Genomic DNA, 27,825 nt, shown 5'->3' with positions numbered 1-27,825 from the left:
GTGCAAGGAGGATGTGGCAGAAGCCTCCTCCAGCCTGAGAACCTAGCACAGGCTCCTGCACCACCTCCACCATCCTGTATAGGATCTTGCTTTAAGACATCACTGTCCTTTCAGGGACTGCAGCTGGCCTATAGCAGGTGAGGTACAGCTGCAGCTGGCTCCTCAGACTTTGGATGCACTTGGATTTCAGAGCCATAATTTCATCCAACTGGGTCACAAAGTCTTCAAAATCCTGAGAAAGGAAACAAAGGACAAATGGAACTTTTGTTCTTGCTGGTCCTCTGACAGATATGCTTTTCTAGTCCTTCTTCTTGCAGGAAAACTTCAGAACTTAGGCCTCTCCTCCAGCTGGAAAACCTGTAGGATAGTCACTATGGCACACAGTGAGGCCCACTCCTCCGCATTTGAGACATTTTCAAGGTGGAAGGGTATTTTGTTAGAGCAGAGGGGTGTTTTGGTAGAAATACTTCTGGTCTGCATGTGGTAGACAGCAGGCTGATCACTACTGCAATCAGGGAGAGGCCCCAACAAGCCACTAGGAAGGCAGAGTGGCTAAGGCTAGAGGCTGGAAACATTTTAGCCTGGGAATGGGGAATACAGCACCACCTCCCTCCTGTACCTGCTTCACACAGTCTCAGAGGAGTGGCAAGAGGAGGCACAAGGCCTCAGCAACGGTGTGTGATAGCAGACTCTTACCCCACACATAACCACAGCAAACAAAGATGACCATCAAACTAGCTGCAGGCTAATTCCCAACAGCCACTGAGTGTCTGGCCAACGCTACTTACATTAGAAACCAGCTGGCTCATCAGGGTCTCCTCCTTGAAGCCCAGCTTGGCCATTTCATCCAGCTGTTCCTGGTGTGCTTGAATGACCACCTGCCTGGGAATACCAGAGGGGACACCGTGATCCTCTGGGCCTCCCATCCTCTCCTGGGCATGTTTCTCGAGCTGTGCCTCATTTCCAGGCTGGGTGGTACCTCTACCCGAAGTGCTCAAGGTCTTGGTGGGTCACCACCCACTTCCTTGCTCACCTGATCTTTCTCAGGATTAGTCAAAGAATTGGGGAGTACTAACAAGATACAGGAAAAGAGGGCCTTCTCGAGCTATCCCTGCATCCCAGCTATACTGAGGGACAGCACTGGGCACTGCTTCTTTTTCACAGGAGCTGCGTGTTTCTCACAGCCTCCCTGAAGAAAGCTTCCCAAAGCCGTGACCACTGCAACTGGCATAGTTGGCACAAGGTGGAGCCGGCTGCCTAGTCTGCTATCGTTTCTACTTTCTGTGGAGGGTCCAGGGACCAAGCGGGGGATTTAAACTGGAAGCTAGAGAATATGCCTTTTGTCAGAATCTAATGATAGGTAGAGACCACAGGGCAGCAAGATCGTCCACCTGGAGAGGCAAGTTCCTCACCTGTACATCCCTATCCGGCCTTCTCTTTGTCCATGACAAAACATTAAGCTGGGGTGGGAGTGGAAGTGCCAAAGGGGCTTAAGTCTTGGGGAGAAAGTCCAACTTACTGTGCTTGCTCCAGGGTGGGCTTACAGAGTGTCCCTGTAGTCTTGGGAGAGCAGCTGGGGACCAGGGGAGAGTCTGGCCTTGACACTGGCCTGTGTTTGAGCCATGTGATGTCCTCGTTATAGCAGGGCAACTTGATGGGGTGTGTGGACAAACGAAGGTCCTGCCAACTGAGCCCTGTAGGATGTTTTCTGTCCTTGGCCCAGGACTGATTAGCCACATCACTACTTCCTGTTTGTGGGGTGAGTGTAGGTCCAGAATGTGGAACCCCACTATGTATGGTGGGGAAAGGCTTTCCTGGGAAACCCCAGGAGCCATCCAGCTCTGTCTCCTCAGCGTTGGCATCATACTGCTCACGACCCACATGTTCCTGGGAGAAGACTGCGGTCTCTCTGCTCTGAAAGGCCTCTCTCAGGTCAGTTTCCCTGTTGGGCAGCTTGTCAGGTAGGTGCTGATGGATAGGTGATGGGGACAGGGCTGGAAGATCACCAGCAGGTGTATTGTCAGGGGGAGATGAGGACAGCCACAGGTGCCCAGTTGCAGAAGACACTGACAAGTCAGCCTCTTGATCACCAGATGGCACTGTGAGGCCCACAACTGCCCCCGCTGTGCTTTCTGCAACTAGACTATGGACAGCCCCATCCCGAGCCAGCTGCTGCAAGGAAGGAGAGCCCTCATCTTCTGAGTTCCCCAGGAGGGACATTGTGAGGGGAGCCATCAGTCCAGAAGTGTATTCACAGCCCGTGCCTAATTGCCCTGTAGAGTCTTCTCCTTGGAAAGGATTATTGTTTTTAACTGTTCTGGTTGCCTGAGTTGGGTTGTCTTCACTGACTTTGCTCAGAGGTGTGGTGACTATGTCTCTTTGGTCTGGGGATCCAGGAACTGAAGTGTGGGATAGTGAGAAAGTGAAACCATCTTCTGCTGGGGTTGGCAAGCTGCCCTCAGCCTGCCCAGGAACCCCACTTCTGAAGGCATCCTGTCTGAGATCAAAGGCTGGGCTACCGCCTCTTTTTTGGCTATATACAAAATCAACCTGTGAACAGTAAGGCTTCTCTGCCAGGCTGTCTCTGGGAGAAGGCCCTGGGGAGGTGGAACCCTCTCTGCTCCAGTTCAAGGGCACCTTACTTGGGCTGTGGCTGTGATCAAGGGCTGCTCTTCTGTGGCTTATGGGGTCTCTGGAATACACCCAGCTTTCAGCTAGACCCTTCTCATCACTATCTGTCCTGGGGCTAAAACACAGACTCTGCTGCGTTTCTGCTGCCTGTTCCTCAGGACCTTGCTCACCCCACTGATGAAGGAAGAATGAGTCTTCGCAATTCTCTAGGGTATTCCTCTGCTTTGTAGTTCTCTGACTGGAGACGTGTGAAAAAGAATCTTCACTGAAATCGCTGTCATCAAAATCCTCAGCCTGGGGTCTATCATGGCTCTCGGAATAAGAGCAGAACGAAACGGGGGTCCTGTTCTGCAGCTGACCCTCTGGTAGCCTGTACTGGCATAAAAACCTTTCGAGTGGTTGGTATTTTAACTTCTGTTGGAGGAGAGGTGGCTGCTGGAACTGCTGGTGATAAAAGCGCAAATGTTCCTCCCTCTCCTTCTGGTGTGGAGGGATGTTTATCCAAGCTTCAGAGGCAAGCCTGGCAGGTGTGTCCCCCTTACTCTCCTGACTGTACTCTGCTAGGTGGTGGGTGCTGCTAAAGGAGAGCTCAATTCGTGACACAAGCTGCTTCTGTACTGGCTGCACAGTCTGCACTTTCTTGCACTTGGCGGGCGGCTTACCATGAAGTAGGCTTTCTCTCAGGCCTGGGGCCCTGCTTCCCCACCCAAGGGCAGTTTTGTTGCCAATTTGATTTTTCTCAGAGCACAGTGGTGCCAACTCCTCTGCCCTTTTCTTGGCCAAATGTCCAGATTGCATGGTTCCTTTGACATGGCTGGTCTGAATGACCCAGTCTTGGGGAGGACTCCCTCTGGAGCCACCCCTTTTACTGGGGACTTTAGGGACAGAAGCAAAAGGGATGTTGGGTGTGTGGCTGGCCAGAGGATGGGCCTTCCCTCTCGTGGAGCCAGGTGCCACTGTGAGTGACTGCTGAAGCCCCAGCTTGACTTTTTTGGGAGAACACTTGTTCCCTGGCAGGGCCACAGGGGAGCTTTGAATTCGTCTTGGAGAGGAGTTTCCAGATGTCCGATTTCGACTGGTAGCTGAAGCACAACACTTAATGCCTTTCTTTAGTTCTTTGACCCTGTAAATAACCATTTTATGTTAAATGTGTATTCCCGCATGTTCTGTAATTCCTTTTCTATAGCTTTCAGGGAAAACAAAAACCAAAGAAATGTATTATAAGGATTGAGAGGTTTTTTTTAATCTGAGAGAAAATAAGAGGAAAAGGGGACATTCTATTTCATCATAAGATACCCCTCTGTACCTAAACAAGAGAGTGGTGTCTTCTCTAAGGGTAAAAGGATGCACCCAACACTCCATGATCAGAACAGTTTCGGAAATCACCACAGCCCCATGTAAGGTATAGGTCAGGGAAGCCAGTCTCAGAACTGCATGCTGTTCATGCAGGTCCCATGCTGTGCTTCCTGAAGATGGGCCAACTCAGGAGTTCATGTCTACTACTCACTTGCAATTCCACAATCAGAGCCCTCTTTTCCTGCAAACCACCCCCTTTCAGTCTTCTCTGGGAAAATGAGTTCCCTCATACCTGTTGAACACTTCAGGAAGCAAAACCTCCAGAAATAAGCAGGCTTGTGCTAATTCCATTAAGCGAAAAATAATGTCTATTCCAAGGGTTTCTCAACCTTAGCACTATTGGTATTTTGCACCAGATAATTCTTTACTATTCAGAGCCGTCCTGTGCACTGTGGGATGTTTAGCAGCATAGTTGGTCTCTACCCACTAGATGTCAGTAGAGCTTTTCCCGATTCAGGACAATCACAAACGTCTTACCCACTGTAAGAGACACATGTGACCACAGGGTAAGAGATGGGAGGGTAGCTGGAAGACACCAAAGTCATTCCAGAAAGAGGCCTGACCAGGCAGTCAGAGGTGCCAGCTCTGCCACCAACTCCCAGTGAGCCATCGGCAAGTTCCTGCCCTTCTCTGGGCCTCAGCTTATCCATCTATAACATGTCTGGGTTGGTCCCTTCTGGACGTACATAGCTCTAAGCTACTCTGCCTTGACAAATAATATGTATTTTATCCTTTATGATTAGGGCTGGGTCCATCAGAAAGAAAACCTCACTGAGCCTTTCACCCCAGATTAATATTTCCCACTAGCCATTTAAAAGCTAATTCCCGCACGAGGGAATGTGCATTCTTCCTCTTGTCACACTTGCAAAATGGCAGGACCTACCAGATCACATTCTTCAAATGACCATTTGCTCCAAGAACGGTTGTAGAGCTAAGGTCAGATCCCTGTGTGTGTGTGAGAGAGAGACGTGAGCATGTGTGTGCATGTGCATGTATGCACACACACATACACACAACCTGTCATGTGGGAACCAACTTACCGGTCAGCATAGCGCAAGGTATTCAGTGTGTGTTCGGTGGCCACATGGCTTGGTGAAATGTTGGCGATCATGCAGGTTTTGGTATTGCCAAGGAAAGAGTCCTTCAGGACCTGTCCAAAACAATAGGCAGGTCAATGAATGAAGTCAATGAACAAAGGGCACGTTGACTACTTTTGTGCAGGACGCTGGGCCTTAGCTCCCTTCTGTCCACAAAAAGGCAATTCACAAAAGAAGAAACACAAATGACTAATAAATATAGAAAAAGGTACTCACTTCACTACTAATCAAAGAAATGCAAACATATCATTAAAAAACTAATATTTTTTAACCCATAAGATTAAAAAAGACTGATGATAGCCTGCTCTGACGAGGGTCCAGGGAAATGGACACTATCCTACACCGCCATGCACCATGTACCATGAACTGGTACAAACTTTCTGAAGGGCAGTTTGGCAATTTGTAACAAAATGTAAAATATATGCATACTAATTGTTTGGCCATCACACTTGTAGGACTTTACCCTAAGGAGATATTGCTCAGTTGATCAGGGAAAAAAAAAGCATACACAAGATATTCATTACAACATTCTTTATAATAATACAATTTAGAAACAATCTAGGAGTCTATAAGTAGGCAACAAACTATAATCATAAATTGAATACAGTCCTACTCTTAAAAATGACTATGGATATCTGTATTTATGAGCGTCGAAAGATATCTAAAACAACATTTTTGAGAGAAAAAGGTGTACGATTCCATAACTCTATAAATGGATCTACAGGTGGATATATGGGCAGACAGATGACTGGAAGGATGCTCACTAAAATGTAGCAGCGGCTACCACTGTGGGTTGAGGGGGGATTTTAAGGTACATTTTACTTTCCTTTTTATACTTGTATGTACTGTTGAATTACTTTTTAATTAAATAGAAATTCATTTCCTGAGGATGGGGAACCTGTTTCAAAAAGTAATAGAAACAATGTCAGAATGAGGACTAACCACTTATAAGCAGGATTTCCTGGGTCACTGGTTGAAATCATGCTTGAGAAGACACAATTTAACCCATCAATCACCAGTTCTGACTAGGAAGGAGCTGTGTTATAGGTTCTGCCCTAAGTCCTGTGAGCTGTTAGTCTAGCTGCACAGAGTGAAACCCCTCCCACACGCTAGCATACAAAAGTCCTCTCCTATACCTCCCTCTACCTTGTCTGTCCTCCAGTAAGCACAGGACATGGTGCCAAAAGGAACCTGGACACCCAGAACTGTCTTCACAGCTGTTTGTACCTAGGCAGACCCCACCCGCAGCCACTCTTCTGCAGCCATTACAGATGCTGCTTTAACATCTGTTGGTGTTTTCCATTAATAAAGAGGAATGTTTTCATAAAAACAGAAGAAAAAAATAACCTACAGTTCAGAATAATCACAGTTAATATTTGCTTTAATTTTTCCAGTGTAGTTTTTTCTTATTGCATATTTTTTAAACTATAAAAACAAGTGGTCACACCATATGTAATCTTATAATGTGAAAAATTACAGTTCTACCTTTACTCCCATTGTTACTCTCTAGAGATATCCAATGCTAACTGTATCTTTTTAAACTTTTTCCCTGTGTGGCTACGTATATAATAGAAAAAATGCTTTAAAATCACACAGGTAGTCACATTTTTATGCTGTTCTATAGCTTGCTTTTATTACATCATGAGAAATCTTGGTCATCGTTCCTATCAGTACATGTGGAAAATCTAGCTCATTCTTTTAAACTATAGCCATTTTTTTTGGTGATGAAACACTGGTCTAAGTCTTACAGCTAATAAAGTACCAAGTACCCTTTTCAAAGGCTCAGAGACTCCAAAATCAACAAGGTTTCATTCAGTTGTAAATAAATGGAAAGGTGGTGACCAGAAGTGCTCTGCTGCTCCAGTGGGACCCTGGCTGCCTTGCACTGCAGATACCCCTGCCTGAGTCTGTCCCTTTCTAGAGACCTAGTAGACTGAGAGCTCCTAGAAGGAATGTGACTCCTCCCCATTTCTTTTCCCCACTATACCTAGCATCATTCCTTGCTGGCAGTGGATGCTCTACTGAATGAACAAATAAATGGAAGAAGGAACAAATGAATGAACCAGAACAAACTTAAGGCTCATATTTAACCTTACCTGAGTTAATTTGCTTTGCCTGAAGGGAGTATGGGTGTGTTCCTGATCAAGTGCTCGGATACATTCTTTCAGCTGCAAAGTGGGAGAATAACAAGCACATCAAACATCATGTGCAAATAGAGAGTAACAGATCCGATGCTACATCCATAGGAAGTTTATTTTTCTTAAATAAACCACATTCAGGCAATCCCCCAAATGGAAGTCAAAATGTCCTGTATTTTCCTGTTCATCAACAAAAAAACCAAGCCAGGCTGGGAAACACCAGCCTGTACTGCCTAGCTAAGGGCCTCCCAACTGTGATCCTACAATTAGCCTTGAGTTGATAGCAGGGGACAGATAAACATAGGGACCCACCCTCAAGGTCCCAGAGTCCAAGCTTTTGTGGTGGTCATTCTGGCATGCCAGCTCCCTTTCTCTCCTCAGACTCTTCCCAATTATTGATGCACTTAAGTAGAGAACTTATCTATACCCACTTTCCCCTCTCCCTACTCACACGTGCATATCTATAGGTGGAGATTCAAGTGCAGATTGAAATGTGAATTGTCTGAACAAGGCAGGAGAAATTCTAGAGTCAGAGCTACGGTGGAAGTGGAAAATCACCTAGGTTCACACTCTTTTATTTTTTATTTTTATACTCTCATTTTTAAAGAGCAGCAACTGTGGCCCAAAGGCAAGGGAATGTCACTTGTTTCCGGGCATATCCCCTCAGTGAGAAGTGCTCAATGGACATCACTAGAGCCAGCAGAGGCCCAGACATTTGGACCTCCAGAGGCAACACACCCATCAGAAACAGCAGCAAGAGTGAGGGAGGCAAGACGAGGGAGGAGAGACCTGATATTTCTGAGTCATACATCCAGGCCAAAACGCAGTAAATGGAAAGGGAGGGAAGAAGATGGAAGAAATCCCTTGGGCAGTACCCGTGCTGGGAGTCCACCAAGAATAGGTAACCAGCCTTAAGAGTTTGCTATGGCTGTTCTTAGCAGAAGCCATAGAGGCCTGTAGCTGTCCCCCGCTCTATCCAAGAAGCCGCAAGGTATAAGAATGTATAAAGGAATTTCCTCCTTTATTAAAAATCAATACGATATTCCCCAACTTTAGCACTGAGAAGTTTCTCCGGAAGGGATGAACAGGTAACCAAACCCAGCCCCTTACATATACAAATCCAAGTGTGGCCCCAATCCCTACCAGCCCTTGGGTCCTTTTAGTCCTGCTTAATCAGAATGGAATGGTTAACAGACTTTACTAAACATGAAGGGAAAACCAAGGGAAATACCCAGAAAAGAAACAAGGGACATCTTTGTACACCTCACAAAACACAGGACTTCCCTCCCCCCTTTTTCCACTCTACACTTGTGTTAAGGACTGACTCTCAACGGATTGCAGTGAGGGAGCATTCAAAACCTGACAAAACACAGGATTTTGATCCTGTTCTAGAAGTCTTGTTTCCAGGCTCCTTTGCATGCTACAGCCCATGTGAGACAGACATAGTCAAGGCTTAAAGGGTAATATGACTTCATAGGTACTTCTTCCCAGGTTTCCTAATTGATTCCTGTACCATAGTTTAAAATACCAAAATCATAGATTTCCAGTCAGAGGCATGGCCATTCACTTAACCCATCTGTGCCTCAGAATCCTAAAGGGGGGATAAGAGAACTTGCTTAATTTGCCTCACAGAGTTGTTGGGAAAACTGACTGGCATATAGTAAATGCTAAAAATATACTGGTTCCAGGGCCCTTTGGAGAAATGGTTGATGGCAGGGAAAATACAGGATGAGTCTGGAACATCATGTAGTGCCAAAAGGTGCTAAAAAAAACCCAAACAAATGACAGGAGCCAACAAAGAGCTCTCAATTGCCAGATCTGGTACAATTTGAGCAAAAAAATAAAAAATGACAGAAATGGACTGTAATCCAATGAATAAAAGAAATATCCATTAGTGATATAATAATTTAATAAATAAATTGGAGAGAAAGAAAAGCTCTTCTGCATAGCAGAATTCCAACTAATTAATGAAGAAAGAATGATGGGAATAGAAAAATCCCATCAGGTAAACACCACAGCAATAATTGCTGCAGGTAAGAATCATCAACAGACACTAAAATGAGAGAGCAAAAGTGTGATGTAAAACAGGATTGATGGAGTTTGGATGTGCTGTCCCCTCCAAAACTCATGTGGAAATTTGATCCCCAATGTGGCAGTGTTGGAAAGTGATTGAGTCATGGGGGCAGATCCCTCATGAATGGATTAATGCTCTCCCTTGGGGAGGGGGGATTAATGAGTGAGTTCTCGCTCTATTAGTTCCGGTGAGAGCTGATTGTTTAAAGGACACTGGCACCTTCTCTCTCTCTCTCTCTCTCTCTCTCTTGTTTCCTCTCACCATGTGATCTGCTTGTACCCGCTGGCTGCCTGCCACTTTCCACCATGAGTAGAAGCAGCCTGAGGCCCGTGCCAGATGCAGCTGTCCCAGAATCGTAAGCCAAATAAACCTCTCTTCTTTATAAATTACCCAGTCTCAGGTATTCTGTTATAGCAACACAAAACGGACTAAAACAAGGATATTTGCAGTTGCGAAGTGTCTCTTAACAAGATACTTATTAATTACAAACAGGAAAACAATAACTACAATGAGAAACCTAGCACACAACACCCTAACTAAGTGATCAAGATTAACATCACCAGCAATAAGACATACTGACATCATGCACTGTTAAGGAATGAATGTGTCCCCCAAAGTTCATATGCTGAAATCCTAACCTCCAATGGGATGGTATTAGGGGTGGGGCCTTTGGGAGGTGATTAGGTCATGAAGGTGGTGCCCTCATGAATGGGATTAGTGCCCTTATAAGAGAGACCCTAGAGAGCTCTCTCATCACTTTCTATCATGTGAGGACACTGAGAAGACAGCTGTCTATGAACAAGGAATTGGGTCCTCACCAGACACTGAATCTGCTGGTGCCTTGATCTTGGACTCCCCAGTCTCCAGAACTATGAGAAATAAATGTTTGTTGTTTAAGCCACCCCATCTATGGTATTTTTATTACAGAAGCCTGAATGGACTGAGATATGCACTACTAGATATGACACACTGAGAAGGGTACAACTTCCATGGTATTCTTCCTAAAAATTCATAACCTCAATCTAATCATGAAAACATCAAGAAAACACAAATTTAGAGACATTCTGCAAAATAACTGGTCAGCATTCTTCAAAGTTATCAAGTTCATAAGTGGCAAAAACTGAAGGGACTATGGAGATATGACAACTAAATGTAATATAGGATCTGGAACCCAGAAAAGGACAGTATTGAGACTACTTGTGAAATTCAACTAAGGTCTATAACTTAGTTAATAGTATTATACCAATGTTAATTTCCTGATTTAGATTAATGTACTATGGTTATGTAAGATGTTAACACTAGGGAAAGCTGAGTGAAGGGTATAAAGGAATGCTGTATATTATTCTTGCAACTTTTTTGGCAAATCTAGAACTATTCAAAAATTTAAAAATAAAAATAAAAAGATGCTGGTTCCCTCTCTCACCACTCTCATCCTCCCAATTTATCCTTCATGAGGCCTGGAAAAGGACCGAAAGAATGTGGAGAGGCACAGGCAGCAATATGAAGCTGTAAAAAAGAACAAGGAAGATCTCTATATACAGCCATGGAATGATCGCCACAACACTGTTAACTAAAAAGAGCAAAGTGCAGAACAGTGTTTACAGTAATGTACTATGGTCTGAATGTTTGTCTCCTCCAAAGCTCATGTGAAAGCTTGATCCCTGGTGTGGCAATGTTAAGAGGTGGGGCTTTGGGAGGTAATTAGATCATGAGGGCTATGCCCTAATGAACAGATTAATCCATTCATGGATTGATGAATTAATGGATGAGTGGGTTATCACAGGAGTGGCACTGATGGTTTTATAAGGAGAACAAGTGAGCACATTATCACATGCTCAGCACCCCCTCACCACATGACACTGTGCTGCCTTGGAACTCCGCAGATAGTCCCCACCAAGAAGAAGGCCCTCACCAGATGCAGCCACTGAACCTTGGGTTTCCCAGCCTCCAAAACTATAAGAAATAAATTTCTTTTTTTTAAATAAATTATGCAGTTTCAGGGATTCTGTTACAAGTGACAGACTAATACAGTATGTTACCTTTTTTCTGACAAAAGGAGTGAATGTAAACATATGTAGGTAGAAACATGGTTATATAACATGGTTATATAAGGGGAGGGAGGTAATAAGATTGAGAAGACAGGGATGGAAACTAGACTTCTCTAAATGTGGTTTGTTTTACAATTTTTACTTTAAAAACATGTAAATGTTTTAAATAATTATAAACAAAATTAAATCAAAATAAGAAAGTAATTCATAAAACCAAAACCAAAATCAAACAAATGAACCTAACAATATGAAATTATTACTCTCTCTTTTTTTTTTCCCCTATATTTGTGGAGCAAAACTGGGTCACATGTCCTGTAATGAGGCTTAAACACAGAGAATTATTATTTCAAGTTATTTTGCAATACAATATTATGACTGTACATCCTTAGTAGGATTCGACCGAAGGGTAAAAAGAAAACTGCAATAAAATCTTAAACTGAATTAATTAATCATATCATAAATAAAATTAGCATCATTTTAAAATATGAGTGTACTTCAAAAAATTCATGGAAAGATTTGAATTATTTTATTTTATTATTTGGTGGCTGGCTAGTAAGGGGTTGTATTATTTTTTATTTTTCCACGAACTTTTTTTTTTTTTTTTTGTCGTTTTTCCGTGACCGGCACTCAGCCAGTGAGTGCACCAGTCAGTCCTATATAGGATCTGAACCCGCGGCGGGAGCGTCGCCGCACTCCCAGCGCAGCACTCTACCAAGTGCGCCACGGGCTTGGCCCTTTCCACGAACTTTTTGAAGTACTCTCATATACGTATATTGAAGTAGAGCAAATAAATTATATTAATGTTGCTGGGAACTAAGATTTCTAGCATAAGAGAAAAGGGAGACAAATATAAATTTAAGAAGTTAATTAAAAACCCTGCAATCTTAATTTTGAATTAATTTATTAATATGAATCCCTCATATATTTTTCTCTTTCAAAACAAAAACCAAACAACAAAACCCTATTTCCTAGCTCTGTCCACCAAAAAGGCCTAGAAGCAAGGACTAACCCAGTAGTAGTAAACACACCTAGCATATAGACTGAGGTACCTAAACACCATATCCCTCTAAAAGAAACCCCGGCTCACTGAAGAAATGGCTGTTTCAAGGTCTTTTCAGACTTTGTACAAGATGAGCCTAGAACATCTTGTCATACCAGAAAGCCAGGAGGCTATCAAGGACTGCTAGGGTTGGGTCAAAAAGACAAGGGAAGATTTTTGAAAGGCTCCCACTGGCCAAAGATGTGCAATTTAAGCAACAAAGAGAATAATGATTATAATGAGTTTATAATAACACAAAAACAACAATAGAAAGTAAACAACAACAAACTCATTGGTTATGTTTAGGTAGCTAGCATACCAACTCATTCTGAAAACTGGTGAATACTGAAATCCTAAGGAAACATTGGATATAGATGAAACTCATCAATGGCTGCTAAAATCATTAGGTAAAAAAGGCTGATGGGAAACTTTATAATGCAGATATTAGGCTGACAACATGTGAATTTCTTTTCAATCTTAAAATCACAAAAAGAGATGTCCAGACATTCTGTACCTCCTAATGTATTGCTATAGGAAGTCTAAGAACTACCTGTGAATTATTTGTGCCAAAAAAATAGAACTGAAATCTGATCAAGCCTCTAATTCAGCACTGCCCCAGTAGAAATTAGTGAGCCAAAATACAAACCACAAATGTAATTTTAAACTTCTAATAGCTACATTTAAAAAAAAATTTTAAGGTGAAATTAATGTTCATTATATATTTTATTTAATCCAGTATATTCAAAATATTATTTCAGTATGTAATCAATATGAAAAAAATATGAATGAGATATTTTACATGCTTTTTTGGTAATAAGTCTCAAAATCCAGTGTGTATTTTACTCTTACAGCGTATCCCAATTCAGACTGGCCACATGTGGCTAGTGATTACCATATTGGACAGCCCTGATATAGATCTTTACCACTTTACAGGAAATATAGAGGATAGGGTAATACATTCAACATCAACTTGGGGATGCCATCAGCCAAGTCCAGAACGTGGGAAATCTTACAGGACAAGTGACCCAGTTTTCTTCCACAAATACACTGACAAAGAAAAAGAGGGAGTAAGAACTAATATAGGATTCTTGTTTGTATCTTGGCTTGAACGTCAACTGTAAAAAGACACAGGGGACAACTGGAGAAATTATAGTACTGGATAACAGATAACATTAAAGAATTGTTTCTTTAGTTATGACAATGGTATTATTATATTAAAAAATAAGAGTCCCTATCTCTTTGAAATATGTAATGAAATATTTATGGAAGAAATGACATGAAGACTAGAATTTTCTTTAAAATAATCCTACTGGGGAAGGAAGGGGTTGGTTAGATTTTTCATATATTGGTAACTGTTGAAGCTGGGCAACAGGTAAATGGGAGATCACTATACTATTTGTTCTACTTCTGTTTATTTGAAAAATATAATGTTAAAACTTGGAGAGAGGGAGAGAGCTTACCTAAGTTAACCATTCAGCAATTGCAGAAATACTTATGTTCCTAATTGGCAGAGATTGACCAGAGGAAGAGAAGGTGGGGAGAGAAGAGGAGAGTTGTCTAGAATTGCCCAGAGTATGATTGGGTGGGCAGCATCTACTCCCAACCCTGGAATTCCATTGATAGATAAAAGCATGCCTGATGCTCTGCTAATTCCACCACACCCTCACCCACTCTGGTTGCACGTAAAGGGCAAAATCTCCGAAGAATTTTATTTATTTATTTATTTATTTAATTCTTGGTGGCTGGCCAGTAAGGGGATTCGAACCTGTGACTGTGTTACCAGCACCATGCTCTTCCAAGTGAGCTATGAAGAAGGATTTTTAGTTTAAATATTTCAAATAACTTACAGCCAGAAGACTCTGGTTTATTTCTGCGCCTTCCATCTTTGTCTGTCTATCTGAGTCCCTGGCATCTGCTGCTCTTTCACTGCCAGCCAAGTCAATAAAAGAAATCCTAGAGAAAAGACACAGCAGGAATGACTTCCTTGGGCCTTTGGTTTATTTTTACATCAGTCAGCACTTTATGACCTCAGGAAGAAATTAACAATAGCCTATCCTCAGGAAAGAAAAGACATTACTGTCAGCTTTCTAAAAGTATCACAAAATTCTGATCTCTCAGCTGCTGCTGGCAGCAGTCACTATTCAGACAATTCTGTCAGTTTTAATCATTTGTGAAAAAGTATGACTGAAATTAATAAAACACACTTCCCATAAGGCTAAACGACCACAATGCAAATCAGTTAGGTGGACCACTTAGATAATTAAATGTAAACTTTTGTGGTCTGCTTTCCAGCAAAAAGGAAAAAAAAAGAAAGAAAGAAAAAAGAAAGAAAAGAGGGGAAGAAAAGACCCATTACTCAAAGGTGAGATAGGCTCATCCATCAGTATGATAGAGAGTTCACCGAGATAGCACCAGAGAAGCAATGAATGTATCTAATTGGCTTATGGTTTCTTTCAAGAAGAATGAATTAATTCCCCTCCTCACCCCTTCTTTTTGGCCTGTAAGCTCCCTGAGATACATTCCCTGCTGTTTCTCAGCTGATACTGTGTTTCACGTTAGAAGCAATCAATGTCCCTTTTAATAACTTAGGGTTGACCAACAATAGGTCATTACTTCCTGGTTAATCAACTAATGGTACTTTAGTATAATGATTTACTTCAGGGCTAACAACTCTACACCATATCCTTGAAATGAAGAACTCCATGGTGGCAGGGTATCCTGTTGTTGATAACACATATTTCAAAGTCACATTAAGGAAGGGAAGACAGACAATGCAATTCCCTGCATATTTCCAACTCACCTGCCAAATGTCCTCTTGGCTGAATCTTTGATCTGAATTTGGATGATAGCATGGGAGCGGGATGAGTCTGCATTAACTCCAGTGGCCCTGGTGCTGCGCTCCTTGCTACCCTTTAAGATCATCTGAAAATAAAATCCATGGAATGACTTCCCCAAGAAGTAAACAAAGACCTCTGGCTCCTAAGAGTTGGCTAAGAGCAGCAGAGACCAGACATATAACTTTGTCAGTGTACTGTAGTTTTATCTGTCTAGGTAGAAAACTGCCCAAATACTAAATCATATAGAGTAAGTACCCAATGGCAATAAAAACAATGTGGAATACTAATCTTGTGGGAGAACATTCAATAGCTCAAGAGCTAATTTATTTCTTGATCTCATATACTCTTTTTAATATCTTTGATGGATTTAGCCTAACTAAATTCCTAGGGCATAACTTGGCTTCAAAGCAATGTCTCATAATACCCATCTATCTTAGTAACTGAGGCAAAGGACAGAAATGTGCATCACAGAATGAGTAATCACATCCACCTGTTCTACCGGGATGCAGTCATAAAAGAGGCCAGGCCTGATATGTAGGAACACGAAAGTGATGAGTTATTGTGATTATCATGAGCCCATGATTTCCCTTGAGACTAATCCTCTCCCACTTCCAGTTGGGAGTAAAGACTAACTGGGATCTCTCTGGCCACCAGGGAATGGGGAAGGGAAGGTGAAGCTTCAGGATTGGCCTCCGGCCACTGAAAACAGAGCCATATAAAACACGCTGCCCTTATTTTGGACAGGGGTAGGAGTACTGATTACTGAGAATCAAAAAGGCTAAGAACTTTAAAAACATTATTTGAAAGAATCCTCACAGCAGCCAAATATGAGGTAAGTATGATTATTAACCCCAGTTAACAGTTGAGGAACAAACTCAGAGACTGATTTGCTCAGAGTCAAATAGCTGTTGTGTGGCAGAGGCAGCTTCCACATCCAGAATGTCTCCAAAGTCCATGTAATTTCTACTACAGTGTAGGGAACTTATGATAAATTCATTTATTTTGCAGTGAATTAAGGGTAAGGAAGTCTTATCTCATTTTTTCTCAATCTCTCAGAATTGTAATTTATATCATATTGAACATAGCCAGTTTCCTAGTTAAGAGCCCAAAAGTTGACAGAGCCAAACTTCAACGATAAGCCATAAAATACCTTAACAAGTAGGGACAGGTGCTTTTTAAAAATTTAACTAATAAAAAAGAAAAAGAAAAGGCTGGCCAGTTAGCTCAGTTGGTTAGAATGCCCCCTTGTAGCACCAAGGTCAAGGGTTTGGATCTAACTAAAAATAAATTCTTTCATGGTCTAAGCAACAGTTATGTTTCCAAAGATTATCTGTATGTGAGATTTAAAAAATCAACTATTACAATCATATTTAAATGCACTCATTTTGTAAATAACTTGCTAAAAATTTAAAGAGACTACATGATAAATCTTTTTGTAAAGAGAAAAACCTGGTTATTTATAAAGCTAGATCATCAACCAAATGGATAGCAAGTTGCTGCTAATCAGAAATCAGATGAGTTAGAGTGGTGACCCCTTACATTGGGTGTGGCAAGTACTGAAAAAAAAATACTGCTAACTAAGCTTTGAATCATCTAGCTTAAATGCATTTCCTCATCCTGGCCTCTCCCTATCCCTCTAACTTCGTGCTTACATAGGCTGGGATCCAGTGATGATGGGTCATCTTAGATTTTCATAGTGCTTCTTTACAAATTTTCTCTTTTCTTCTTCATTAGAAAAGACATGCTTACTGTGGAAATCTTGGAAAATACAGGAAAAGTATAAAAAAGAAAATATATATTTCCCATAATCCCAGAGTTAATAAGATTATGGTGCATTTCCTTCTAGAGTTTTAGGTTTCTCACAGCTCTTTTGCTTTTTTTGAGAAAGGCAAAAAAAAAAAAATGTCTTTTACAAACCCCATGAGAAGACATGGGAGGTCTTAAATCTTTACATTTATACCAGCAATATGCTTGACAGATATGTGAAGGAATACAAGGAAACTGAGTGACTTATCCAAGGTTACATAGGTAGAATATGATCAGGGTAGGAACAGAAGCCAGGTACCCTCTTCCACATGTGAGTAATGATGCTACTTCTTCTGAGACCTGGTGGGAGCTCAGAGAGGCCATATCTAGCAAGGAACTGTGGATACTGACAGGAAGCTCAAAGGATGGTCTTACAGTTCATCCCCAGAGGAATCAAGAAAGGCTGGCTTCTGGAATTCTATTATAAAGTTTTGTGCTTGGGTTTTCACTGTACCTTGTCCACCATAATGTACTGAGTACCTCTGAGTGCATCTCAGAAAACCTAACATGTTGAGGTGACCTTTCCTGGCCAAATGCATTTTAGGGAAGGTCTGAAGGAATTTCTGGTCCTTGGCGCAATTTTCTCAGCTTCAGTAACAGCCTACAATCATCATGCCTTTCAGAAACTATGGAATAAAGCAGCTAGGCTCTGAGGAGTAAAAATAAGACAGTTTGTGAATATCTAAGAGCATCACATTTTTGTAAAGGACATACAACTAAAGCATAGCAGTTAGAGTGAAATCTGAAGTCAGACTGTCAGTGTTCACACGCTAGCTCTACCATATGGTTGTACAAACTTTTGCAAATCACTTAACTTTTCAGGGCCTCAGTTTCTTATCTGTAAAAAGAAAATCTCATAGATCAGTTATAAGGAATATAACACATGTAAAGGACTTAGTACCACGATTGGCACATGGTAAGTGCTCAATAATTTTTGTGTGTGTGTGTGTGTGTGTGTGTGTGTCTGACTGACAAATCCTGATTCCAAATCTGGGAAATGTGATGAGGCAGTGAGTCTTCTGTATAGGCAGGGAAGTCCTGGTGCATGCATTGGTAAGACCAGGTAACCAAATATACCTGGAAGGAGAAATTTCCTGGAGGGGCAATCCTGTGTGAAAAATGAAGCTGCCGGTTGTGCAGACAGGCAACAAGTGGCCAGGCCTGAGTTAGCCTGATGGTGATCTGAGAGGGTAATGCTTGAAGATGACACCTGAGGTTGACACTTGAGCAAACACATGGGTGATACCTGAGCGAGCATGAACAGCGACACCCGACTTAGCAAGTACTGTTGTTTCCAGTCAATAAGTGTTTCTGAGGGTAACTGTGTCAGATATCCATAATTTATATCAACTTCCCACCTTGATCTCAGCTGGCTTCCTGTTTGTACACCACCATATACATTACAGACTGAGGGTATCAATGGCAATAATGCAATAATAGGTTGACTAACAAAATTCTTTCTGCTTTTCTTAGGAACCATACTTTAGGAGAGGATAGTCCATAAACTTTTCCAGGATAGAAGGGTTGACTCAATACCAGACTGCCCATTAGCGCAGTTATGGCCCATAGCCAAGGAAAAGGGACTTCTTCCTTGCATTTGCTCCTTTCGCATTTAATTGGTCTCATTTCAGGCTGGCTGGTTGGCTCAGTTGGTTAGAGCGTGGTGTTGATAACACCAAGGTCAAGGGCTTGGATCCTCTTACTGACCAGCCACCAAAAAATAAATAAATAAATAAACATCGTTGGTCTCATCCCTAGGGACAATGGAATTCTGAGGACCAGACTTACCTGGAACTCTTGACCAAATGAAAAAATGGCTGGGAGAAGTAGGAGCAAGAGTAGCATAGGGAATAGGTGTATAAGAAACAATCTCCTTAGGTCTCCACAGTGAAGGGAGCTCTGGACAGCTTAATAATGGTCATAGCCTCAGGGGAGCCCCTTCATCATATCCCACACACTTTTGTTCTGTGCCTGCCTTTGTAATCATGAGAAAGGGGCTCTTAGGTAACCCTCTAAAACAGCCACACTCAGGTGCTCCTGAGGTTTTGAATTCCAAGATCCAGGAATCTGATAGTCACACAAATATGAGTTCCCGGCTCTTAAACAAAATGTACCTATTTGTCCCAGGAAAAAGAAACTGTTAGAAAAAGACACATACCAATGGTAGGCTACTCTGCCATTTCACATACCTAAGTCTCAAATCTTAGTTTTGAAAAAGAAACAACAAAATTTCTCCAAAACACTGATATTTGAAGTTTAAACACAGCCCTTTAAATGCCTGATTTTAAGCAAAGAAGACATTGTCATAAACATTAATTCATTCAGTGTCTTTTTACCTACTTTCTTAAGAAGAACTGATCTCTAACTATATACTACACTGTAGTATAGTATAGTGAAAACGGTATGAGCTTCAGAGTAAGATTAATCTGAGCTGGATTCTGGCTCTGCCAACCATTAGCTATGTGATCCTCTGTTGTCACTTAATTTTTACCTCAGTTTTCTCATCTGTAAGATGAGGTTAATAATATTTACCTCATCACATTTTTGTGATGATTAAATGGGATATTTGCAAAAACCTCTAGCAAAGTGTTTAGTAAATAGTAAGTGCTCAGTAAGCATTTGCAATTATTTTTTTTTAATTTATTTTTATTTTTTATTTTTAAAAGATGAACAGTAAGGGGATCTTAACCCTTGACTTGGTGTTGTCAGCACCACACTCAGCCAGTGAGTGAACCGGCCATCCGTATATGGGATCCGAACCCGGGGCCTTGGTGTTATCAGCACCGCACTCTACCGAGTGAGCCACGGGTCGGCCCAGCAATTATTATTAGAACACAGTGAAGTCACGGTTTCAGATTCCTGTACTTGCCAGCTGCCAAAAAAAAAAAAAAAAAAAAACATAGAAGGAAGGCAGGAAAGATTGAGAGTAGAATCAGCTTTAACTTTGATGCACATTGAAGAAATTTCTACAGTGCCACCTGATTGTCTCCCCTTGTCCCTTAAGCTTAGTCAAAGGCTCAGCCACTTCTCCCTGGAGGGGAGTATAATGAAGTTGTACTAAAGGTAAATCTTGACAAGTACTCCTTTTAGTATTCTCCCCTTCACTCTAGCCAGGCTTGTTGGATATACTAGAAGAAAGACTATGATGGCTGCACATTAGAATCACCTGGGAAGCTTTTAAAATAATATCCATCCTCATATATTGCTGGTGGGAATGTAAAATGTTAGTCACTTTGGAAAACAATATGGCAGTTCCTAAAAAAAAAAAAAGCAATTCTACTCTTAGGCAGCAATTCTACTTGTAGGCATACACCCAAGAAAACTGAAAACATACATCCACACAAAAACTTTTGTACATGAATGTTCATATAGCCTTATTCATAATGGCCCCAAAGTGATAACAACCCAAATGTCTGTCAATTGAAGAATGGATAAATATAATGTGGTATATTATTTAGCCATAAAAATGAATAAGGTATTGATACATGCTACAACATGGATGAACATTGAAAATATTATGCTTACGTGAAAGAAGCCAGAGACAAAAGGTTGCATATTATGTGATTCTATTTATATGATATAGCCAGAATAGGCAAATCCACAGAGATAGAAATTTTGGTTGCCAGGCACTGAGGGCAGGAGAAATAGGAAATGACTGCTAATGGATAACAAGTCCTTGTGGGTAATAAAAATTTCTGGAATTAAATAGTGGCAATGGTTGCACACGTTTATGAATATAGTGAAAAAAAATCACTGAATTGTATACTTTCAAAGTGTGAATATTATGGTATATGAATTATATCTCAATAAGGAAATTAAAAACCCACTGAACTGTACACTTTAAAAAGGTGAATTTCATGATATATTAACTATATTTCCATTTAAAATAATGATACCCATGCCTGGGCCCCACCCCTGACAGATTCTGATTTAGTTGACCTGAGGAGGACTCAAGCAAGCACTAAAAGACATTACGATGAAACTGAGAAGACAGGCCACAGAATAAGACAACATGCTTATGACACAAATAACTGACAAAAGACTCATGTCCAGAATATACAAATCAGTAAGGAAAAGACAGACAACCCAAATATGAGAAAGAGACTCAAACTGGCATTCCACCAAGAGGAAATCCAAATGATAAGTTGAAAATATAAGAAGATTTTCAATTTCATCCTCAATCAGAGAAAATGAAAATTAAAATCACAATGAAATATAATTAAACAATTCCAGACTGGCAAAAATTCAAAAATCCATCAATAGAAAGTGTTGGCAATGATGAAGAGCAATGAGATTGCTCATATACTGCTGGTGGGAACATACACTGCTTTGGAAAAGAGTCGGCATCATTTAATGAAATTGAAGATATGCATGTCCTCTGACCCAGTCATTCACAACTAGGTATATATCCAAGAGAACCTGTGCGCTCTATACTGAAATACATGTATAAGATAGGACACTCACAGCTGCATTGCTCACAATAGCTCCCAAATAGGAACAACCCCAACTGTCCATTAACAGAGCAATGAATAAATGATGGTATACAACTATGACGGAATACTATACAGTAAATAAAAATGAACAAAATTAAAGCTATATGCAAAAACATAAATGGAACTCAAAAGCATCATGTTGAGCAAAAGAAGCAAGACACAAGAGAATACATACAGTGTGGTTCTAATCATACAAAATTCAAAAACAGGTGAAAACTAAGTTATATGGTTTAGGGATGAATACATAGGTGGTAAAACTGTAACAAAGAACAAGACAGTGATTAGTATAAAAGTCAGGATAACAGGGGGGTGTGATTGGGAAGTCACACAGGGGACTTATGGGGTGCTACACTGTTCTATTTCTTGAACTAGGTAGCTGATTACGAGGGTGTTTGTTTCTATACACTGCACAAATTAAGGTTTTATGCATTTTTCTGTATAGTGCTATTTCTCATAATAAAAGTTTAAAGCATTTTTTAAGTAAGGCAAAAAAAGCCTTTAAATGATCTAATGTAAAGCCAGGGTTGAAGACCTCTGTATTAAAGGAAGGTTCACCAGAAATATATTTGTATATAAGTTAATAAAGGTGGAGAACAGGAAACAAAAAGTCTAAATATTCTAAACTGTTAACAGTGGATATCTCAGTCGGAGGTGGGGTAGAGGATGTACAGTAAGTTAGAGGGGTCTTTATGTTCTATCTTCTTATATATTTCTGTAATGTTCATATTTAATAATGAGCAAGTATTACTTTTGTTGTAATAAAAGGGTAACTTTTAATAAAAGAAGATTTTAAGATTCCTTTGGAAGGATACACAAAAAACTAACAATAAAAGGGGATGAATGGAAGGGGTATTTTCACTGTACCTTTTGAGTTTTAAACCCATGTGAAAGTGTTATTTATTAAAAATTTTCTTTAAAATGAGACTATTTGTCTCCAGCAGCTATTCCCAGAGCTCACTGTCATAGAAAAACACATTAGCAGCCTTGGAAACTGACCCAAGCATATCCTTCCATTCATTAGGTCCTTCCATATGCCCTACACCTCCCACTACCATGGCACTTGGACATCACCCCTGTAGAGAAACAAGCTATCCTCTTAGAAGAGGACTCACACTTTACAAATGTGAAGTGGTGTGCCTGTCATTGCCCTTTGCCTAAACCTGAGTCCATTATACTTGCTAAGTAGCAAAATGAATTCTTTTCCTTAGGCTGCTATAGTGGGGTGATAAAGAAGGAAGAATTAATTACCTCTAAGAGGAGCTCCACACTATCCACCTGACGCTCTCGCAGTCCCACTATCTGCACCACATGCTTGCTATCTTCTCTTGCGAAGAGCCTGCAGATGCAAGAACGTGGTTGGTACAATGATGTTGCTGTAACAGTCTTTGTTCTTGTCTCCCCAGAAACCATTCCAGCACTCCCCCATTAAGTAGCAGATTTGTTGTTTGGGTGGGATGGATGTGAATACTCCCCCTAAACTCACTCTCCTGACCTCAGCCCTGGGCTTCAGGGGTGGTCCTTGATTGTTGTAAACAAATTAGCATATTTGGCTACCATGAAAAGAATGAGGACATAACTTAGACCTATGCCAATCAGTGGATGGCGTATTCCTGGCTACAGTGAATAGTTCAGAGGTGGATATGGGATCTCTGTTGGTCTAATCAAAATAAAGTCCTTGACTCTGGTTGTTAGGTGCCTGGTGGTGAGGTGTTCTCCCTTTCTCTCTGGAAGTGAAAGCATCTGGCCCTGGGAGCACTGGCAGCCATTTTGTATCTAGAAGACAGCTAACAGACTGGGTCCTTAGAACATAAGGACCTGAGCTGCTGGAGTACACCAACCCTGAAGCCTGACTATCCTCTGGGCTTTCTAGTCATTTGAGCCAATGATTTCCCTAAATGCTTACGCCAGTATAAGTGGGGTTTTCTTTTGTTTGCAACATAAAGAATCCTGATACATTTTCAAAGGGAGCAAGAAAGAGCTGGTGCTGCATCTGAATCCTCGGGCCTGCATATAAAGTAATGATTGATTATGGTCTATCATCATCATTAAACCAGATACACTGAGGGGCATGTGTTAAATTTATTAAAGGCAACTTAAGATTACTTTTCTACCTTAATAAGATACTTATTAATGTTAATAATAGAATTCTACTTCATAGCAAAAAAAAAATTATTTTCTCAAAAAAACTTTTTTTCTCAGTCTATGCTTCATCCCAAGTTTCCAAATTTTTATGGAAGGATTGGAGGAAAACAACCTCATCAATGCCCATGATCTCTTAGAAAACAACTCAATTGGGGACCGGCCTGTGGCTCACTCGGGAGAGTGTGGTGCTGATAACACCAAGGCCATGGGTTCGGATCCCATATATGGATGGCCGGTTAGTTCACTGGGTGAGCATGGTACTGACTTCACCAAGTCTAGGGTTAAGATCCCCTTACTGGTCATCTTAAAAAAAAAAGAAAGAAAAAAGAAAACAACTCCATTGGAACAGTCAGGCTTCTAGAATAAAAGAAGGATCTAGCTTGCTAGCTTGCAGAGCCCTAATATCATTCCTGAACATACTTCCCATGCCCTATGCCCTGAGCTCACCCTGGAAAGGTTCCTAATGGACAGCCCAAAACGTACTGCTAGACTTTTAAATTCTTTAAGCAAGGAGTATATTTCTATCACTTTTTATATGAGGGTATAAAAACAGTTTATCCTCTACTTTTAGGAATTAATTTGAAGATCCTTAAGCTTTGTTTTCCAGTTTAAGAGGCAGACTGAGCACATAAAGGTCCTTCAAAAAGTTTGTGGAAAAATGGAATTGAAAGATAACATGAATCTTTTCATTAACTTTTCGAAGTATCCTTGTATATACTTTTGTCCACTCTTATCAGAGCCCGCCTATTATTATAGAAAATATATCTTATTAAATAAACAACAGGATAAAGCATAAGAGCATAAATAGGAAATAGTACCATCAGTGGACCAGAACATTCTAGAAGTCCCAGAAAGGTAGGAAACAAAGAGATCATATTAGCCAATTAACCAGACATATACAACAACAACAACAACAAAAACCCCCACAGCCCAAGATACTTGCAGAGTGTGAGTCTTCCCTAGTGAGCCTCAAAGAAGCTTCAAACCAGTAAGTTAGTATATTCTCATCTCCCTGGCTACAATTTTTTTTTTTTTTTTTTGTCTTTTTCGTGACCGGTACTCAGCCAGTGAGTGCGGCCATTCCTATATAGGATCCGAACCCGCGGCAGGAGCATCGCTGCGCTCCCAGCACCGCACTCTCCCGAGTGCGCCATGGGTTTGGCCCTCCCTGGCTACAATTAAAGAATGCAAACATACAGGGCAAAAATCTGGATAATTCATGAAAGAAGTGCATTCAGAAAGAGCTGGATATCCTAACTGTCCTTCACACAAACAAGCAAACAAAACACACACACACACAGCACAACAGTGGCTTTTATTATCGTGCCAAGTGCTCCTTTTAAGGAAGTGGGCATTCTGACCGGAAAGGACTCCTAATGAGGGTGCTGGGGCTTGGAAGAGAAGCTGTGATTGAGCTAACTTGAGGCTTCAACACCAACACAGAGAGGGTAAAAAAGAAAGGCAACTCTTTCCCAAAGCATACTCAGAGTAGCACCCTCCTTTATTTGGCAGTTGTTCTGTGTGTCAGGACAAAACCCTGAACACCTGCACATACTCTCAATTGTGGCATTCCTGAAGGCCCTTTTTTCATTGGAATAGTCCACAGGAGAGTGGCCTGCCTAAGCCCACTCACCGGCTTCTCCAGTTATTCAACTCAGTACTCTGGTTCCTTTCTATGATGGGGCCTTTCCTATTATGGTCTCCCTATTGAACTGGAGCTGCTCCTCCACCTTCCATTCCACTGCTTGCTTGGAGCACATGGAACTTGTACGTCTTCTTCTGGATAGCTCCATAGAGGCTTGGTTACCTTTGCTGTGGGGCTAGTCTCAGACTGATAAGGTTTCCCTAGCCTTCCACCATGATCAGCCTCAACTCACTCCTTCCCACATGTCTCAGGTCTGGTTAATTCAGTTATGACAACCTTGTATCCTTCCACCTCCTTTACTCCCTTCTCATCTTCCTATTCTCCCAGCCAGTCGATCCCTTCACAACTTTGTTGCCTCCTACTCAGTTTAAGTCATTTGTTTCAACCCAAACAAAACTTCATACCAGAAAAAATATAAGAGGGATTCAAAAGCAGAATTACTGAATACATTTTAAAATCACTGTATTAGGCTGTAAGGGCAAAAGTTTAAGCCTAATAAGAGTTAAAAGTCTACTGTGAAGAAAAAAGATTTTCTTTTCTTTTTACTGATTTCAAAAAACTATCATTAAGTTTACCCTAAGATTATCAAGGGGAAAAACAAAAGAAAGTGGGAAACATTATTTATAGTTCTATTGTTAATAACAGGTTAAAAGAATAGGATGGAATTTAAGTGCATGTTGATTTGCTGACTTCCTAAAATTATGAACTTCATAGACCAAAATAAAAGTGAAAGTCTTTTGACAGGCCTTAGGACATCTTTGGATAGACATCACTTTTAAAAATATTAATGGTGAGGTTCTGGTCAAGATGGCAGAATAGACAGTCCCCAGTGTCACTCTCTCCCACAAATCAACCAATTTGCAACTATAAAAATGTAACAACAGCCAAGCTGGGGCCGCTGGAGCTCAGAGGAAGAGGAGGAGAGACCTATGGAGTTCATGAATGGGGAGAAGCCAAGAAGAGAGAAAGAAAAAACTGCTTGGAGCTTTTTGGGCCATGGCTGCTTTAAGGCTGGAACTGCTGAGCGCATTGAGCAGGAGCCAGCAGAAGCCACAGCTGTGCCCTTTGGATGGAGTTGCTTAGAGGTGGCAGGGGAGAAGAGGGCCTTGGTGGCCCTCAGGACAGCAGGACCACTAATAGGGTTCCCAGGGACCCACACAGGAGCAAGGACCCAGAACAGGTGAAAAAGGGGAGCCATTCAGAGGCCAGTGAGTCATTGCAAGGGACCAGGGTGAGTCATTGCAAGGGACCGGTGCAGGGCCCATCCCATGGGACGTGTTTGGAGCACAGGTGGTGGGGGAGATGCGCCCACCAAGAGAACACTGGGACACAGCAAGGATAGCCGATCCGCCCCCAATCAGCACAGGACCAATCAGAGGAGACTGGTCGAGAATGCAGAATTGCCTGGGGTGCAGTTTGATGAAAAGATTCAGGCCCAGATCAGAGTTTCTACACAGCCCAGGTGTACCCAGTCCCTGGAGAGCCAGAATTACCTATAAGGTCAACCATTAAACCCTGAGCTGCACAAAAAGTCTTCCCTATGGAAATAGCAGCAAAGCAGCAATTTAGCTCAACAATGCAGTTCAAGTACTAGTTCCCACAGGAAGCTCCCCCATTTTAGAAGTAAGCAAAGGAAAGAAAAACTAGTTCTGGCCCAGGCACACCACCAGTGCCTTGGGGCCCACCAGGGGTCCTGAGGTATGGAGCTGAGGACTGGACCCCCGCCCACAACCAGGCACACTGCCAGCGCCAAGGAGCATGCCAAAAACATCACCTCCATGTCAGTGGCCCACCACAGCCACCACCGTAACCACAGCTGCCGTGAAAGTGGCTAGACGTCACAACCACCACGCAGATGGTCCACCAGCCGTTGGAGTGCATTGACACAAGGAGAGTCACCAGCAGAGACCAAAGAAAAGAATAGTATGTCTCTCCACAAAGCCCATTCCAGAGTGACAGAAGCATCTGCTCTATGATAATATTGGGGGACCTGAACACAACTTTCAGCATTGGACAGATTATCTAGGCAACAAATCAATGGAGTAACCATTACTTTTTCAGAGGGAGAGAAGAAATCTATGGTTATCAGTGGTGGGAGGGGGGAGGTAGAGGGGGATAGGGAGAGATTGGACAAGGCGCATAAAGAGTAAGTACAATTTGTAACAATATACATACTAGTAATATTGATTTGATCAACATATGTCAACAATGAATCCCCAAAATATGTATAATCAATTATGATTCAATAAAAAAAAAAAAATAAAATAAAAATAAATTAATGAATAAAAGGCTCCTGGGTATCTACTGACATTTGTTTCCCAGGATGGTGTTCTTTATGCTTCTCAGCTGCCATTTATAGTTACAGTATTCCCCTGTCTTTGAGGGTAAAAAAAAAAAAAAGTATTAATGGAAGGCTAATTTACATTTTTCTCTAAATGAATCGACAGTTTAAAAAATATATATCTGATGTAGGAAACTCTAGTTTCACAAAAGGGTACTAATGTGCCAAAGTCTATCAT

General features: G+C 41.4%; 1 protein-coding gene across 1 annotated transcript in view; it reads right to left on the bottom strand.

The window, feature by feature from the left end:
* Positions 1 to 69: 69 nt before the first annotated feature.
* KIF24 (kinesin family member 24) overlaps positions 70 to 27,825 on the bottom strand; it is a 41,589-nt gene continuing 13,833 nt past the window's right edge. The window contains exons 5-12 of the mRNA XM_063082614.1: positions 22,768 to 22,855; positions 15,184 to 15,305; positions 14,231 to 14,336; positions 7,181 to 7,252; positions 5,028 to 5,137; positions 1,520 to 3,754; positions 789 to 882; positions 70 to 232 (exon numbers count right to left, since the gene is read on the bottom strand). Of these exons, the coding sequence (XP_062938684.1) occupies positions 92 to 232; positions 789 to 882; positions 1,520 to 3,754; positions 5,028 to 5,137; positions 7,181 to 7,252; positions 14,231 to 14,336; positions 15,184 to 15,305; positions 22,768 to 22,855 (2,968 nt within the window). The 3' untranslated portion in view covers positions 70 to 91. The remainder of the gene's footprint in view (positions 233 to 788; positions 883 to 1,519; positions 3,755 to 5,027; positions 5,138 to 7,180; positions 7,253 to 14,230; positions 14,337 to 15,183; positions 15,306 to 22,767; positions 22,856 to 27,825) is intronic.

This window comes from Cynocephalus volans, chromosome 17 (assembly GCF_027409185.1).
Source record: "Cynocephalus volans isolate mCynVol1 chromosome 17, mCynVol1.pri, whole genome shotgun sequence".
Taxonomy (NCBI): Eukaryota; Metazoa; Chordata; class Mammalia; order Dermoptera; family Cynocephalidae; genus Cynocephalus; species Cynocephalus volans.
Note: the sequence above shows the minus strand (reverse complement) of the source record. Positions and strands in the feature narration are given on the sequence as shown.